This window comes from Topomyia yanbarensis, chromosome 3 (genome assembly GCF_030247195.1).
Source record: "Topomyia yanbarensis strain Yona2022 chromosome 3, ASM3024719v1, whole genome shotgun sequence".
NCBI classification, from domain to species: Eukaryota; Metazoa; Arthropoda; class Insecta; order Diptera; family Culicidae; genus Topomyia; species Topomyia yanbarensis.
The window spans coordinates 403,623,087-403,641,564 of NC_080672.1; the positions used below are offsets into that span (position 1 = coordinate 403,623,087).

Sequence of the window (18,478 nt, forward strand, 5' to 3'; positions counted from 1 at the left end):
TCTTCAGGCAATTGGTTGAAGTAAATGTACTCTGCAATGACGAGATACACAAGGATAAGATTCTTTTACATTGGAGTGAGCTGCAGAAATTAAAATTTTTGATGACTATTTCTGCATTGTAAATAGTACCGCCAACCTACCCCGCGTGCTTCAGCGCCAATTTACCCCAACCGCACATTTTATAAAAAAAACGAAGAAAAAAAAGCTAATGATGTGACCATCAAGAAAACGTCAGACAACCTTAATTGACCCCCCTCAACACCAATTTGGCCTTACCAAGTGGCGTTGTGAGAGCTGTCGAATGGGAGTTGAGAACAGTTTGAAACATGTGATGTTCCAAATGTATATGATCGAGACACTATGTCTTAGTCTTGGATCCGCCATCGAGCCTAGTTTGCATACCGCACCTGTTCTCCGTTCACCCCACGGATTGACAATTCCAACTGTGTGTACTTAAACTAAATTCTGCAAATAATATTTTTGATACATTCATTAAAATAAATACATAGTTCTCAGTTACAAGCGATGAATTCATTCAATGTAGTAATCCGACTCTAATAAATTCATATAGACAGGAATAATAGGGGGTTGAGATGAGGCAAGGAAGCATGTACCTTACGTAAAAAAGCTTTTTTTATGTGGGCGTTCCTACAATAAATCTACCTTTCGGAAAGCACAAAATCAGTCAGAAAGTCGACCAAGCGGAGTACCATAGCAACCACATCACATTTTGTCCAGTTTGTTGATATCGATTGCTTTCCCGGTTACAGTTTTCACTTACCTCGAACTCTTTCTAGTGCAACGAGTTTCTTTCCGGAAGCAAACCATGTCCAATTATTGTCTGGCTGATCACAACCTGGTAATTTTTCCGCCAGTGCGTCCCAAATATACGCCGCGTGACTGGGACCTGAACAATCGCACCAAGAACATATTCTCCGTCAACCAGCAAACCCTAGCGGAACGGGTCATCTGGTAAGACATCCATTATAAAAGCCATGCGACCTATATTTCTAACTTTCTCCCGTTTTTCATCGGATTAAGTGAAAGTGAACGAGTGATCGATGAAACCAAGTTCACCACCGAGCTAAACAAAAATGAATCCGACTTTCGGCTGAAGGAACGCATCTCCGATATTAAGTTCCGGCTAGACGAGCTAACGAAACAAAAAAAGGATGCCCATGTCGAGGAGGAAGCGCTGAAGGTGTACAAACGGAGGACACTGGATGCTATCAATACTTTGAGGGAAATTGCTCTTCCCATCTGTCAAAAATGTATCATAATGCGGGAAATGAGACAGGGTGTCGATCTAGTGTTCGACGAAGTAGACAAAGAGTTAAAACGGGAATTAGGAGTCATTAATGGCTCCATCGAGTTACTGCATAAGTTGATGGACGAAGGCGTTGAACAGCTGAGACGACTCAGAGCGACGATCTATTTGCTGGATCGTGATTTATCCAACAAGGGAAAATCGGTGCAAATCGACGAGAAGAACATCGAATTGCGGCACAACCAGATGGGAATGAAGGTGTATGATGGAACGGTCCCGCTGGATCCCTAGTAAGTGTTGAACTTTGTTATTAAAATGCTGTAGATCCGATCCAATATTGAGTATGGGACGATGAAGGAACAAGTTGTTTGGGTATATTCTGATCAAGCGACAGACCACATCCGTAAACTGATGGCGTGTTACTTTGAAGCACTTTACTGCCAATAATTGCAAATTTGTACCATGTTCTGCAAGATTTATCTTATCAACATGGACCGAGTCGCAATTATAGGCAGTATGCTTCATGTTTTCGGACACCATTTAACACATTTCAAAAAATTTCGAGCTGGCGATTAACTTCGACATTCGACAAAAATTAAGCAACGTTGTTCACTGTCATCACGTAAATCCCTAATTTGACATCATTGTATCATTTGAAGCATTACATTGTTTTCTTTTATCCTACCAGTTATAATACGTAAATCACGCCTTCTTCCTTTCCAGCAACAACACCGACCCCGAGTGGATACGCGTAACTAACGCCAACATTGAAAACACTGCCAAGGAAATTAATTCAGCACAAACGCTACGCTCCTACATCGACCAGATATTAAAACAGGCTGCCGAAGACATTCGCCAGCAGGTGGAACGTACAAATGCGGCCTTTGCGAAGCGAATCTCCGAAATGCGCTACACTAAGGTCAAGCTAGAAAACGTCCACAAGGAAACGACACGCCAGGTTAACGAATTGACGCGAAACGTGACCAAACTGGAGATGGAAATAGCCGAAAAGGAGGGCTACGTTGCGCTGGCCCAGATGCGGATGGCTAACCGAGCTCACCGACCCGGAATGGAGCTGTGCAAGGATAATGTGTACAATAGTTTGAAAAAGGAAATGGCTGCACTGCGGGAAAATGTCTCTAAGCTAGACCAAATGCTGGTGCAATCGAGGGCGACGTTGCGGTATCTGTTGAACACCCAGGTAATGCAGGAAGATGAGATCAATCTAAAGACCAGTTCCCTCAAGATTGATGAGGCGGACTGTATGACATTGAGGGAGAGTTTGAATTTTCAAAATTTTTGAAATGGCATCGAAAGAGTTTAGCGAAAATTGCACATTAGTGGTATTTAGTGAGGTGTTCTGCATTAGGATTTCTTTCGTGGCAATGAGCTTAGGAGTTTCGGCCAGCTTCACGTTTTATGGATTTATTTATCTATGCAGTTTTGATTATAAAATAATAAAACATTTCGGGTAGTCTAGTTTTTGAGTGATTGATTTTTCGGGGGTTGAGTTTCAGTTATTTAGAAATGCTTCGAAGGGGATATTATTTTTAACAAGGAAATTTGATAGTCTCTAAGTTACACTACAAATCGGATCCATTGGACTATAACTCAAAATGGATAAGAAAGCTTAATACCATCCATAGCTATGAAAACAGTACTGACGACTAAACGCTGTTTTGCGCACATTCGATAACGAATGACGCATGGTTTTTTTGAACATTTCGAACGTTGTATCGTATCTCAAAAAAGAGATACCCACATTGTCAATTGAAAGAGTAGACTATTTTAATTTTACCAATTTTCCATATAGATGAATACTTAGCTACGTGCTTTTGTAGAGAAATTATCATAAAATGGAAAACATGATTGAAAAAAAACAGAAACAAAATACTAAAATCTCTATGCATCCATAAATAATAAGGAGTTTTCGGTTAGCGATACATTTATGCAAACTAACCTTTTTACGTTGACAAATATAACCGATGATAATCATTGGCCCCGAAGGCACAGTTGCACTTGGGGCATTTGCGCTGGCGGGTTTCGTATCGTGTTCGCAGGCAATCGTAGCAGAAAACATGGAAACACTTGGACAGAACGGCATCCTTTCGCTTAACCTTACACGAAGGACAGGTAAGGGTTTCCTTGTATTCGCGAATTTCCTCCAGCATAACCTCGTCGATCGTAGTGCCGGACATTTCGATTTTCTTCATGCGTTCGGCTTTGCGCTTAAACTGCGCCAGTTCCTCCTGCAGCCGCTTAGTCTTGTACGCTTCGGCTTCCAGGGAACTTGTCTTCTCCGCGACCACCTGCTGAGCTTCCTTCATTTGAGCGTGGTACTTTTCAAGGTGAAGTTTCAGATCTGCTGCCGACTGGGCGGACTCGATGGCCTTGCGTTTGTGCATCTCCATCGCCTGCTGGCGGGCGACCAGTTCCTTCTCGATGGTGGTCACCGTGTTCTGCAGGATTCGTTCCTTCTCCTCCAGTTTGCGTAATACGACATGCATCGCCTCGATCTGGCTGTCGCGCGTTGTGACCTAGAACGGCAAAGGATTAACATGATTGAAATGATGAATCTTTTTTTTAGCGGGCTGATGGGACTGCAGCTTATAGCTTAGAGGATCTCGGTCCGTCCCGCGAGACAAAATTTGCAAAATCGAAGTGGCAACTGTCGGCCAAGTAAACACTGGTTCTAAATAAATCAGAGAGCACTGGTAACAATAATGTCCGTAAATACTTATTTCCCTGCAAATATTCTGCCAGTTATTATTCCTGTTATAGTGTGTATTAATGATTGTTTTGTTTGATAATCAGAAATAATTTAAAGTTTTAATATATTCCCTCTCCTAGGTTGACGGGTTTGACGGTATTGCAAACATCTTCAAGCATATTTGAGCAGACACCTGCTTTAGGATGGTTATTGCATTGCGCCTCGATAGTGGTGCATTGAGGAGACCGAGAGGGCTTATGGGTCTTTTTTATGTTTTGTGTTTTTTCATACTCTGCACCAGCCCAATCTAACAGTCAACTAAGAACCTGTGCACACTGGCGTGGCCGATTGGCGGGTCGCCGTGGATTGACTTTTTCTGTGGGCTGTGTTTGCAGACATTGTTCAACAGCTTAACGGCAGTCTTTGTGAGCACGGCTCGCAGTGGAAGTCATTGTGTGTCGATTTATCGGTCGACCTCGGCAACGTGCACAGGCGCATTAAAAAAAAAATAACAGTAGAACCCTATTAGTTGTGTTGTAATAATTGTAGTTTTTGGTACTAGTGTACAATTGTGTGCTAGTCGTGTGTCTATCTGTGTATGTGGGCGTCTGAGTATTTGTGACATATGGACCAGGGAATGGATGCAGAACTGGCTTATATGATGGAATAGTGGGTGATCCTTCTTGGGATTCGTTGGTTACTTTTTACTGGTGTTCAATTCGTGCATTCGATTCGATTCATTCGGATTGGATAAATGAAGGTACGATTGATTTACCGATGCACGTCAATCATCCATTCCCGTCCAGCATAGCATGAGAAACTTCTAACGGAGTTAATTATCGTTAATGGTAAATATATATCATTTTCTGGCATTTGGACGATTCCAAGTAGTTTTATTGCATGGTACATGTGTTGTTCAATTAATATTCAATAACAGTACTAACTCTACTCTTTATTTTATTTTATTTATTTTCGATCTCATGCGTCATATTCCTCTGATGACTTCTCCGAAATAATTTAACATAAAAGGGCAACATTGCTGTCAACAATGACTATTTGCTGCCATCAGACGTCGCCAGGTTTTAGAAAAATTGAGATGTACTTTCATACTCAATTGAATCAGATAAGTAGGAACGAACAACAAACTGTAAGTAGCATATTACACATGTCTTATTTTAACATCATGCATATTTGTATTAACATATTATTTACAGGTAACACACATATCTCAACATGCAACACTTCCCATACACACGTAAACATTCACACACGCAAATATACAAATGCTCGACAGGTAACTGGGCCAAGTGCATTCACTCGTAGGATCTACCATTTCGATGATCGCCTCGATTCTACGAAACCAGTGCACAATTAAGCTGACATAAGCTAGTCTCGTCTGGTGCATGCATGTAACCTGGAAGCCCCAGACACGACAGGACGAGACGGACAGATGACAGACTGGACTCGACGGGGCCTAGTTCAGAGTTTTAGGCATTCTTCAATGCACGGCTAGCGACCTCAAAAAAAAAAAAAAATCAGAAATAATTTAATGTTTTAATATATTAAAACTAAGTCACAGAGAACAGATATCCAGGTTCGAACAAACTACTAAAACTTGTTTTGCCATTAGAACAAATATCCCTAGCGGCTAGAACATTACGGCCACTATACTGGCATATCTCAATATAAATATTTCGATCACTTGGACATCGATTGTGTGGTCCACTGTCAATTCAGTAAAACCCACGCACTAAACGGAACAACGACAGAACCACCTCTGATGGTAACATCATCATTATTTTTGGATGTACGCTGGACGTCTGTTCTCTGGGCCTAAATTGATGTTGCTTCTTAGTTTTGTACGACCCAGAGGATACTTGGCCTTATTCCTACTGCTCTGTTATAGATGTTATACGAAATTCGTTATGGAATTTTGTTTGTTTGAGAGCGGTAGGCGTAGCGTTGTTGGTAAATCGATTGCCTTGTACACAGCGCACCTGGGCTCGAACCCGACCCCGTTAGAAATTTTTCATAAGGGATTTTTCTACCCGAAGAGGTGAATGACCTTAAGGTTAAAACCCTAACTGTCAATACGCGACATCATTTATGAACGGCCCCTTGGTGATATCTTTAGAGCAGACAATCCAATGAAAAATAGGATTGGCAGGATTGTAGTGCGCTTTTAGCACCGTGTGTCACATCTTTATGTTTGTTATACATACTCCGAATAGCAAATCATGTGATGTGATGGTCAGAAGAGTAGAGAAGCAATCCTCCCCCCTTCCCCAAAGATTAAAATGACAAATCTCAGGGAGATAATAAATCGCTATAGCATAGTAAATAATAATCATTACTGCTTTCTAGTGCTTCGTTGGTCACGTTCTTAACTCGATGTAAGGCAGCTTCATATCAGCATCATGAACTGTTTGTCTGCCCAATTTCTCTATATTAAGTATATCTCCTCTATTATAATGGCGTCAATTATAATGGTGTCAATATCAATTTCCCACAAACCGACATCATCTTCGTCGATGATAAGACAATTTTTTGTCGGATACCGGCTGTAACTGATGCTGTGTATCTTCATGCCGAGTTTTATGCGATCTACAATATCGTCCTACAATAATGATATGCGTATAAATTAGCTGCTTCGCTTCGTTATTCAGAAATTTCATTTGAAAGCAAAGAACACTCCAGTTATCGCCCTGCCATTTGAGCCAACACATTTATCAAAGATGAAAGACACCGTTCTAATCAATGGCTTTAAATTGAATTCATGTGATGTGATGGCTGGCGATCGTGGAAATAAGTGGGAAATAGACTCATTATCCTATATCTGAATTATTTTTCAACATTTTTTTTTACGAAATATGCCATATTAGACATGAACAACCCTCAAAATTAAACAGAACTGCGCGAATTGGAAGCCGAAAAACGGCAATGGTGCTTCTGCCCGCAGGTATTTTCTTCGTAATACCGTAAACCGGGGTGACTTTGATCATCGGGGTGACTTTGATCACTCGAAACTTTTTTCGTAGATCGCTCATTAAACCAGAATAGTCCATCGAATCATTTTAATTTGAAAAGATTTTTACTCTAAACTTATAAAATACTGATTTGTTATACTTTGTGAGTATATTGTTCGGTTTTTGGCTACAAAAACAACAAAAAAAGAAATTTGACTTTACCTTATTATTACGAAGCTTCGTTAAGTGTCTATTTTTTATAAAACAAATAAATCTCAGATTTGAGCAAGAGAAATAAATTACAAGCGAGTTTTTGTTTTCCTTTAGATTGGGATGTGCCAAATTTAGTTTTAGGAGTTTGTTTATTTTAAATACATTTTTTTGTGAAACTAGTTGGCAATTATTTCAAATTATTTTAAGCTAAAATTCGGAATATTTGTTTTATTGTTCAATATTCCAACGTGCTAAAATGGATGAAGCTTTTTGTACATTGATAAAGCACTGACATAAAACAATTTTAGTAGTTTTAAAGGTTTTCAGAATCTTTTATTCTAGTTGGACACAAATTATACGAATTTTGGTTACTCGAGTTTTACAGTACATTGAAATACTTTGTGTAATACCAATTAACATCTATTTAACAGTGAGTATCTTTTCAGAATTAGTTTAAACAAACATTTGAATGAAAAACATTGACATCAATACCTTAATGTAGGTGAACATGCAGGATATCAAAGTCACCCCGGAATACGAAAACGTACTTCAACTTGAAAACATTTTAGGAAAAAGCTGTACATTTTAGCTGTAAGCGGACAATTTTAGGTAAAACCATCCAATCTTGTTCTCCATACATCAGTACATGTTTTAAAAATATTAAACTTGAAAAAAATGTGTTGCGTCTAAAAATATGTAATGATTACTTCGAAAAGTGATCAATGTCACCCCAGTTTACGGTACTCAGTGGATTGACTGGGTGAAGTCCTTCGTTTTCAAGTTCAAGAAGACCTCTTGGCGTACACTTTCACAACGCCAGAATACTTATTTGTGGAGTCAAGCAAGAAAACCTCGTAGGAGAAAAGCACCAGTAATTGCTGTTGACGTAGGTGGAATCAAAATAAAGTTCATCGTAGACACAGGTGCAACTGAACAACAAATTGATCGAGTTTTATAGTTAAAATATTATTCGAATTTAACATTATGGGGTGCTTTTCTTTCTTGCACATGCTTAGAATAGGATATTTTCAAACATTTAGAATATATTTAAAGATAAATAACTATCCGAATTTCTGACAAACAAAGGAAAAGCGTTTGGAGATATCAAAAAGTAGGCTAAATATTCAAGTGTGTTGATCATGTAGTTATTGAGAATACCACCAACGAAACAAATTGGTAACAAATGTCAATCCTTGTGTACTCTCATATGCTGTTGAAAAGAACATGGCAACAGGAGTTGAGTAGGACAGGCATGTAAAAAACATCTTTTCCATCAAATCCGTTAACAGGATGATGACAGAACTAAAGCAACATCAATATGGCATCGTGGATCCAAAAATCAAACTAAGAATTCTTGTTAATTGAATGATTTTTCAGTATATGAATGTAGTTATAATTATAAAAGATTAAATTACTAAGGAGATGTAGTGTCTACACTAGAGTGACAGGAAAAAAATGACTCCTATCGGCCCACCCCTGATTCGATTCCTAGTCCCACCAGGAGTACTTGCACCAAATTTGAAGCAATATGGACAAGTCTAGCTACTGGACCAACGTGCCTGAAGTTTGTATGGGATTTACATGCACGCAGTAAAAAAATAGTAAAAATAAACAAATTTTGGTTTTAAATAACAATTTTCTCGTTTGATATAGTGACAAATAAGATTAAGGTTTGATTCAATCAATACTGTTGGTTTAAATTACCAACTAATTCATTTGTTGGCTTTTCAATAGTTTCAACAAATATGTTGTTTGAAACAACAAAATCATGTTAAGTTTAACCGAACAAACAAGTTTGAAGAAAAAAAAATTAATCTTTTGTATCAACCAAAGGAGAGAACAACTCAAATTTAGTTGAAATTAAACAAAGATTCTGTTGGTTTTTAACAAAGGAATCAGTTAGATCTAACAAATTTTATTTTGATTCAACAATGTTTCTATTTAAAATGTAAACAGAAGTATTTGTTGAACTAAACCAAACACATGCTTTTGAAAAACGCCCATTTCAGTTTGAAACAGTCATTCGCCACGTTTTAGATTCAACAAAACGTTTTGTTGATTCAAAAGGCCTGATTCTTCTGCGTGTGGAGAAAACCCACTAACTCGTAAAAATAAGAAAGATAATTTAATTGTCTACAACTTTTCCGAAGACTGCTAGTGAATTCGGCTTTGTTAAAAGAAGTTATTAAACTTTTAGTGAAATGATGTCTGAGTCAGTTTTGCATGGGGCCTAGCAGTGCATGGTTGTGTATCAGTACTCGATTCGCGCGAGCAGTAGATACAGAACACTAGATTAGGATTGTCGCAGGCATCAGTGGTAGGAACATCATTGTTTTGATTCCGGGATATACCTGTCAAATAGACCAAATAAAAAAAACAAAAAAATAATCCTCTATCGTCGTTTCATAGCGACGAATCATTTTTGTTCCTTTTAGCCACCAACACAATGGCCATTATTGGCTGATGTATTCTCACTAATTAGAATGCACAAATTATCTAAACCTGTACTGAATTTTGATGAACTTTCATTTCCTTGTGCGGTATATACAAACTCTTTCATTTCATAACAATAACAGTCGAAAATTTACACCGAGAAAATTCGTTATATTGAATATATTGATTTCACACATAATTTTTTGCAATTTGTAGTAGAACATAAAAATTATCTGTCACGCATAGATACCATGTGAAAATTAATGAAATTATAATAGTATGCCACATAGAAATTTGTTCCATAACAGATATCACATCATTTTTCTGTTTGCCTATTGTTTATTCTGCTGTAAACTTTATGCATTGGACATTTTCGGTTTTGATTGCATAAAAATCACAGTAGAATAAACGAGACTGAAATATAAAAGGTAAACTCTGCATTTTACTAATTTTAAGTTCAACTAAACGGTTTGTGGTTACAAGCAGGCCATATTTTTCTGCGTGTACCAAAAGTGCGGACCAAAGACTTTTTAAATAGAGAGACTTTCGATACCTTGACAGATATATACCGAAAGCAAAACAAATATGTTCCGAGACGAAAACAATGGGAACACCAGCGACAATCCTAATCTAGTGTTCTGTATCTACTGCGCGAACTAAACATTTTTTTGAAATAACCGTAAGATTTAGCTCTATGTTATGTTCAGAAGAATTGTAGTAAATAATACGAGCCATGTTTTAGTTAGAACATTTTAGCTCCACATTTTACACTTAGAGGGCGCCAGCACTAACTTCTCAACCAACAGAGATAGAAATTAGGTATCTTCCGCAAAGTTGTAGAATAGACATTTTGCAATAATTCTTCCGAACATCTTGATATTCTATCTCTCTTCAATGAAAAGTTAGTGTTGGCGCCCTCTATGCGGTCACAGTTGGAACTAAAAATTTTCAACCAAAATATAACTCGTATTATGTGTTACAATTCTTCTGAAAATATCATTGGGCTAAACCTATCGATTATTTCACAAAAATGCATAGTTCGTGGGAAACGAGTACTGATACACAACCATGCACTGCTAGGCCCCATGCAAAACTGACTCAGACATCACTTCGTTAAAAGTTTAATTTCTTTTAACAAAGCCGGATTCACTAGCAGTCTTCGACGAAGTTGTAGACAATTAAGTTATCTTTCTTATTTTCACTTACAGTGATAATACGATGCATACAGTGCCACCTAGCGACAAAAATGCGAGTTAGTGGATTTTCTCCATGCAAATTGTGGAAAAATCCCATACAAACTTCAGGCCCGTTGGTCTGGTAGCTAGACTTGTCCGATTTGCTTCAAATTTGGTGCAAGTACTCCTGGTGGGACTAGGAGTATTAGCACCAAATTTGAAGGTCAGAGATGGGCCGATTGAGTTTTCAAAAATTCATTATTTTTCTGGGCAATCTAGTCTACACATATGATCCAGTAGAAATGGATTGTTAATAAATCATCATTCAGTGAGTTACTCTCGGTCATATATGACGTCTTGGGTCTGAACTATTACAATGATATAGGCGCGTCGTCCTGGTTCATAAGCGTATGTTAAGCATTGACTATGTACATGGACTCCCACGCATTTAGGTGTGTAACTTTCCGTACATTTTTCACGAGTTTTGCGCTGTCTCAGTCTATTGTGTGATTGTGGGCTATACTGTGATCCGCCCCACTGGAGTCATTTGCTCTTTCGTGCTCAACAGCATGTTTTCGGCCAGTTTGACCGATGAATATTGCGTGACAATCTTTGCAGGGGATTTGGTAGATACCCGATTTTTTATCGGTTGGAGCCTTGTCCTTAAGGTTAGGCCTTTCATCGTGTTACCGATCTTTTATGCGACTTGGTAACCACCCGAGCAGAGTCTGACAACAAATTGAAAACTAAACTTGATGTTGTGATGTTCGGTAAATTATTACTCAAGTTGTTGTTTTAACGGTTAACAGATCAAAATGGAGAGTAGCAAAATTGTCCTATAACATCAAATAGAAAACTAATTCTGCTATCAGTGAGAGTAAATTGAAAGGTCATAGAGGTACTGAAATTTCTTTGATTACAAAATATGTATTCACTTTGATGCTTTACCAAAGAAAGATAAACATAGTAATTTCTTCTAAGAAACAAGTATAGCAAAATGAGATCAAAATTTGATGTCATATTTTAAAAATCTATAACTGATAGCAAAACAAGATTACAAATTTAATGCTATCAAAATATGAATTCTACTTGTAATTTTGATGTTCGATTTTGCTCGGGCATGGTGTTTTAGGGTATATTTATTACCTTCGGCCTTGATGTTTTCATTTTTCATCGGTACATTGAACAGACGATGGACTATGGAATGGACAACTGTTCGTTCTTGAGCGCCGAAATTGTTGGACGCGGAAGTTATGCATCGGTCTGTGGATGTCGGTTTACGGTAACTCCCGAATTTGTTTTTTGTCCGCTGGTAACCAGCAGGTCCGGAAACGGCAATTTTCCTTCTATTCCGTTCTCTACCGTGTGCTGTGGCGGGAGTTTAACATATCAAGAATCTAAGTTAGGTAGCGTTCTTTCACAGCTGCGAAAATATCGTCCACATACCATCTCCAAACTCGAGGGAAGAGCTTTTCTTTGCCTAAGCGAAGTCACCCAAGAAGACGTCTGACAGTAGAGGCGAGAGCTTGTTGCCCATGCTGAGACCAAATGGTAGCTTGTAGAACTTCCCTCTAAACTTGAAAAAGGTAAACTTCGGCTTGGTAGGGTAGTATGCAGCTTCGTTCCAGATGTCATCAAATATTTGTCAAGGCGTCAGCTGATGGTACGTTTGGGATTAAGCAGTCACATCGAACGATATCAGAATTTCTCCTCGCCTCCTTTTTATACTGTTCCCTTCGATCAACTGACCAAATCCTGACGGCAAATCCTCCAAAAATATCATGAATATCAGGACCCAACGCACAATTTGTTATGTTTGTGTAGAGCTATAGAGAATGTTGGAAAAGAACGGATATCCCGAATTTCTGACAAACAAAGGAAAAGCGTTTGGAGATATCAAAAAGTAGGCTAAATATTCAAGTGTGTTGATCATGTAGTTATTGAGAATACCACCAACGAAACAAATTGGTAACAAATTTCAATCCTTGTGTACTCTCATATGCTGCTGAAAAGAACGGGAACAAGATTGAAGGTGAAAAACATGGCAACAGGAGTTGAGTAGGACAGGCATGTAAAAAACATCTTTTCCATCAAATCCGTTAACAGGATGATGACAGAACTAAAGCAACATCAATATGGCATCGTGGATCCAAAAATCAAACTAAGAATTCTTGTTAATTGAATGATTTTTCAGTATATGAATGTAGTTATAATTATAAAAGATTTAATTACTAAGGAGATGTAGTGTCTACACTAGAGTGACAGAAAAAAAATGACTCCTATCGGCCCACCCCTGATTCGATTCCTAGTCCCACCAGGAGTACTTGCACCAAATTTGAAGCAATATGGACAAGTCTAGCTACTGGACCAACGTGCCAACGGGCATGGTGTTTTAGGGTATATTTATTACCTTCGGCCTTGATGTTTTCATTTTTCATCGGTACATTGAACAGACGATGGACTATGGAATGGACAACTGTTCGTTCTTGAGCGCCGAAATTGTTGGACGCGGAAGTTATGCATCGGTCTGTGGATGTCGGTTTACGGTAACTCCCGAATTTGTTTTTTGTCCGCTGGTAACCAGCAGGTCCGGAAACGACAATTTTCCTTCTATTCCGTTCTCTACCGTGTGCTGTGGCGGGAGTTTAACATATCAAGAATCTAAGTTAGGTAGCGTTCTTTCACAGCTGCGAAAATATCGTCCACATACCATCTCCAAACTCGAGGGAAGAGCTTTTCTTTGCCTAAGCGAAGTCACCCAAGAAGACGTCTGACAGTAGAGGCGAGAGCTTGTTGCCCATGCTGAGACCAAATGGTAGCTTGTAGAACTTCCCTCTAAACTTGAAAAAGGTAAACTTCGGCTTGGTAGGGTAGTATGCAGCTTCGTTCCAGATGTCATCAAATATTTGTCAAGGCGTCAGCTGATGGTACGTTTGGGATTAAGCAGTCACATCGAACGATATCAGAATTTCTCCTCGCCTCCTTTTTATACTGTTCCCTTCGATCAACTGACCAAATCCTTACGGCAAATCCTCCAAAAATATCATGAATATCAGGACCCAACGCACAATTTGTTATGTTTGTGTAGAGCTATAGAGAATTTTGGAAAAGAACGGATATCCCGGGAAGTCGATAAGACTGATTCAGACTACAATGGATGGATTTCGGGCCTGTTCGAATAACGCAGGGGACCAAGATATGACGATGAACTGTTCTGCCTGCTAGAGGATGTGATGCGAAGAGAGAGGTTCAACTTGTGGGGCACGATTTTCACGAGGTTTGGGTAGTTCGTGTGCTTCGCTGACGAAGTAGATATAATCGGTCGAAGCATGGTGACGGCAGCAAATTTGTATACTAGGCTGAAACTCAAATCAGCACCAGTAGGATTGAAGATAAACGAGTCTAAGACGAAGCACATGCTGGCTGACGGAAATGAGTATGAAGCGGTCGACGAATTCATCTACGCAGGCTCATAGGTAAATGCGTACAATAGCAGCCGGGAGATCGGAAAGTGCATTATCTCCAGACGTCGAGCTTACTATAGTTTCCATAAAACGTTGCAATCCAGGAAGCTTCACCACCTATGTACAAATGTGGTGGTACTCTACGAGCACGAAACGTGGAAAATGCTCAAAGAGGTCGTAGTATTCGAAAGGAGTGTTGAGAACAATTTTAGGCGGTGTACATGAGAACGGTTTATGGAGGAGGATGAACCATAAAATTGCGAGAACCAAATTTGTGCAAATTGGTACGGTGTCATCGTGGTAATCGAAAGAGAAAGTAAACAAAGAGATGCTCTCAATGTTGCTTACGTTCTAAATTCTCCAGGATTGTTGAACAGATTAGAACTTAACCCTTAAATGCATGAATTTCATTTTTCTTTAGTACTAATTTTTCTGGATGGATACGATCTATACCTCTTGTTGAGCATTTGTATCACAAAATTCAGTATATTGTCAAATGGCAACAGTATGCATTTAATGGTCAAGGGAATGTAAAATCAAAAAATATGTAATATTGTTAAAAATCCAAGAACTTTCTAGTTGAAAAACACCTACAGCCAGCAGGTTAGAGCTCAAATTGCCTTTTGTTTAGAAAACATAGGTCGGTAATTCTCAGTAGCCCAGAGTTTTTGAAACCCATAAACTTAACAAGATTTGATCGTGTACTCGAAGACTTACTAAACAACTAACTAACAAACAATGCATTACAGTTCCTTTCGCTTGCTAGGAATGAATCCTAGACCTTACACCCTTTAAATCTCCAACGACGTGACAAGTATGGAACAGTCTGATACAACATCGTCCTTCTATTAAATTGGTTCGTACTTGGTCTAGAACCTCAAAACCTTTTTGTGACTGCAGTTAAACGGATTACCTTTACGTCCACTAAGCATACCCGAAACGTACCTGATCTTCCAGCACCTGCTTCTCCTCCCGTAGCAGCTTGTGCATCTGGTTGGCCTTGATGCGATCGGACATCAGCTTAAAGTTGGCATCGTCCTTCTCCCGTAACTGCTGAATTAATCGAGAATTTTGCTCCTGCATATCCTCAAACGCCTGACCGGTCACTTCCATCTCGTTGAGGAGTGCTTCCTCTTCCTGCAAAACAAAATAGCTCCGATTATTGCCAGTATGATTTTGGTAAAATTGTTTGGCTTCTGTACTACATGGGATCCTACGAACGGCCTATAGCCGCCGCTCCACGCACTGTCTGGCTGCTTTTGATTTTGAACCTGTTTCTGCAGTTCGTACTTCTGCTCCTCGAGTTGCTTAATTTTCCTAAGTGCTTCTTCATCGGCCAGCTTCTTCCGATCCTCTCGCTTACTTTCCTGAAGCTTTTTCATTTGATTTTTCAAATCTTCAATTTCGGCACCTTTTTTCTTTTCGGAAGCCATCAGCTGAACTTTGTCTCGTTGTTCCTTCGAAACACCTTTGTACATGTCCAGCAGCAGTTTCATCTCTTTCTGATCATTGAGTGCCTTTTTGATTTGATTGCGCAAATCCCTTACCAGATCCGACTCTGCACTTTTCGCCCGTTGATCTTTATCACCTTTCGGAGTTCCCGGTGCTTCCACCTTAATCGGTTTCCCGTCCGGGCCGATTTCTTCCTTTTTGACCCCGTTTGGATCGCAACCATCGCCTTCTTCGCCAGATTCCGATTTAAGGGCGCCTAAGCTAGGATCGTCTGAATTTTCATCCTTCACAGAACTCAAACCATCACATGCACCTGGCTCTTCCTTAATCCCGGAAGCTGCCGCAGACTGCTCGCTTTCCTTCTTAATATCCGCTTGCTGCTGTTCCTGCAGTGTTGTCAATTTTAAAGTCACTTCCTCCAGTTCTTTCCGCAACTTTGCGTTATCCGCTGACACTTCCTTGTACTTTTTCTTATATCGCTGTACTTCTCCTTTCAATTGACCATTATGATTTTGTAGTGACGTAATTAGATGACGCATTTCGCGGTTAATGGGAGCCGTCTGTTCATTTGCCGCCATATTTTGTTCGAACTCGATCCTTAACATTTCGTACTCTTTGCGGATCTGCGATAGTACATCTTCCATCTGTATCATGTCGCTGCGGACACGCTTCTGGGCGATCAGTTCTTCACTCTCCATCATCTCAATTTGTCGTAAATGTTGATTCTTACTCGTCTGAAGCTGGTTACGATTCTCATCCAGCAGTGTCTTAATCTGCATCGATTCATTGTACAACACGGAAAATTGCGACTGGAGGCACTTGTACTCGGTCGTCTCTACGATCACTGATTCCGGCAGCTGGCGAATGTCCATCTTCAGCTTTTCCACCTCCTTCAGTGCTTCCCGATGTTGCAGATGAAGTTTGTCTAGTTCCTGGAGTCGATTATTAGCCAGTTCTTTGTATTCCTCGAGTTCCTTTTGAAGATCTTCCAAATGCTGGGCGGCCACGCTGGTCATGGAACCACCTGCAAATTAACAATTATCAATAAAGTGACTAAAAATTGATTAGCTTTGGATCGTACCTTTAGCACTGCTAGTTGTCGACGACGAATGCTTGTCCTTGTCCGAACTTGAAATATCACCATGTAGCTGATGGTACGCCTTCAACTTCTCAATAGCTTCGGCTAAATGGTTCTCCAATTTGTCATTCCTGCAGCGCACCTTTTCCAGCTCATATTGCAAATCATCAATCTGGTTCTTCAATTCAGCCGATTCCGTATCCTTACCATTCAGCATATCCTGAATTTCGCTCATTTTTAGCGAAATTGTATGAAACTTCTCGTGAAGCAAAGTGTTCTGAGTTAGCAAATTACGATTCTCGGCCATAACCTCTGTATAGCTCTGTCGTAGAGTTTCATCAATATCCGGTACTTGGGCGTCCGGATCTTCGGATTCGCCTTTCATGGCAAGCGTTATTTTCTCGTTACGCTGCATGAGACGATCGAAAACCTGGACAATTTTTGCCACGGCCCGCTTGGATACTTGAACCCTATTAGCTAACTTGTCATCCAGCTCCTCCTTGTCCCAGGTGGAAAGCTGCATCAGGAAGGACGTGGTAACCTCGTTTTCGTCTAGGAAGTAAAGGAAAATTTAGATTTGCACACGCTTACATTTGCGAATATATTTCTCGCTTTCGTAACAGAAAACTTAAGATAATCACTCTTCTTCTGAAAGGTCATTAGAATTCGTCACTATTTTAATAGTAAACATTTCCTTATTAGTATAACATTAACAGAAAGAAACGGATGTTACAATAAAACTTCGTTTTTGGCAGTCCACCATTATCTTGCCAAAATCAATCCCATGTAGTTAGGAAATCCCATGTAACATGGGACTGACATGGGACATGGGTATAGTTTGTGTTCATATAGAAAACAAAATAAGCAAGCAAAATAATTGTTTGAAATAGTAGATTTGATTGTGACTTTTGACAGAATCTGGTTTCAATATACAAATTTCAAGTCGATAATAACATGAAAAATTCTGAAAACTCAACCAACCTGTAAAAATACCCGGAACATCGCCCCCTACCAATACTCACTCTTATTCTCCGACTCATCGGCCGTCTCCGCATCGAACCGCTGCAGCAGCACTCGGATGTCCTCATTGAGCTGATTCCAGTAGCGATTGACCACATTCAGGACGGCATCGTCCTGTGTTTGGCGTTTCTCGAGCTGCTCGATCCGTTGGCGAAGCTCTGCTTCGCACCGAACCCGCTGCTCAATGCGCTGGGCTAGTTTCTTGTTCTGGAACTGGAGCACTTTGATGTCCATCTCTTCCAGGGTGGAAATGGGTCCAATCAGGTGAGGTTCGAAATGAACTTTCTTAATTGGTGGCGGAGCTCCACCTCCACTGCCAGTAGTGGCACCCCCTCCGGCGGGGTCTTCTGCCGCCCGCTTAGACATAATGTCCTTGGGTGTGACTCAACAAGAAACGGTCACAGAGATGGACAAAACTAGGATTGAAGTCTGCTGGTGATTTCGATAGGAATGCAAAAAATTTGAATATCGATTTTTCAAGATCCAACCGCAAATGTCAGAAGAAAAGTTTTCGCAACTTTTTCGCTGAAAATTGTATTGTTTTGCAGATATTCAATGTTTTAATTGATACTTACCTTAACGGTAGCATAAATAATCTGATTGCAGCTAAATTTTAACAATAATTTAATAAGTTTTAAAGACACTCTCCTTGGCCGACCGTCCCAGACACATCAACAAAGCGTATAATTTTCGAGACGGG

General features: G+C 39.7%; 2 protein-coding genes across 5 annotated transcripts; one reads left to right on the top strand and one right to left on the bottom strand.

Annotated features, from left to right (window-relative positions):
- The first annotated feature begins 580 nt into the window (after nt 1-580).
- LOC131688759 (tektin-1-like) lies at nt 581-2,674 on the top strand. Of its 2 annotated transcripts, XM_058973269.1 has the most exons (4): nt 581-737; nt 798-972; nt 1,042-1,557; nt 1,991-2,674. In XM_058973269.1, coding segments are annotated over exons 1-4 (1,272 nt in total). In that variant the 5' UTR covers nt 581-736; the 3' UTR covers nt 2,571-2,674. The 2 variants fall into 2 exon arrangements, with proteins under 2 accessions (XP_058829252.1, XP_058829253.1); XM_058973270.1 differs by lacking the exon at nt 581-737 and having other exon boundaries at nt 757-972.
- Nucleotides 2,675-2,676: 2 nt separating this feature from the next.
- LOC131688758 (E3 ubiquitin-protein ligase Bre1) lies at nt 2,677-18,478 on the bottom strand. 3 transcript variants are annotated; one of them, XM_058973267.1, is made up of 6 exons: nt 18,354-18,478; nt 17,781-18,207; nt 16,762-17,310; nt 15,431-16,704; nt 15,174-15,365; nt 2,677-3,804 (listed from the first exon to the last, which is right to left on the bottom strand). In XM_058973267.1, the coding sequence occupies exons 2-6, from the start codon at nt 18,142-18,144 to the stop codon at nt 3,232-3,234; spliced, it is 2,952 nt and encodes a 983-aa protein (XP_058829250.1). In that variant the 5' UTR covers nt 18,145-18,207; nt 18,354-18,478; the 3' UTR covers nt 2,677-3,231. The 3 variants fall into 3 exon arrangements, with proteins under 3 accessions (XP_058829250.1, XP_058829251.1, XP_058829249.1); XM_058973268.1 differs by having other exon boundaries at nt 15,434-16,704; nt 17,781-18,210; XM_058973266.1 differs by having other exon boundaries at nt 17,781-18,210.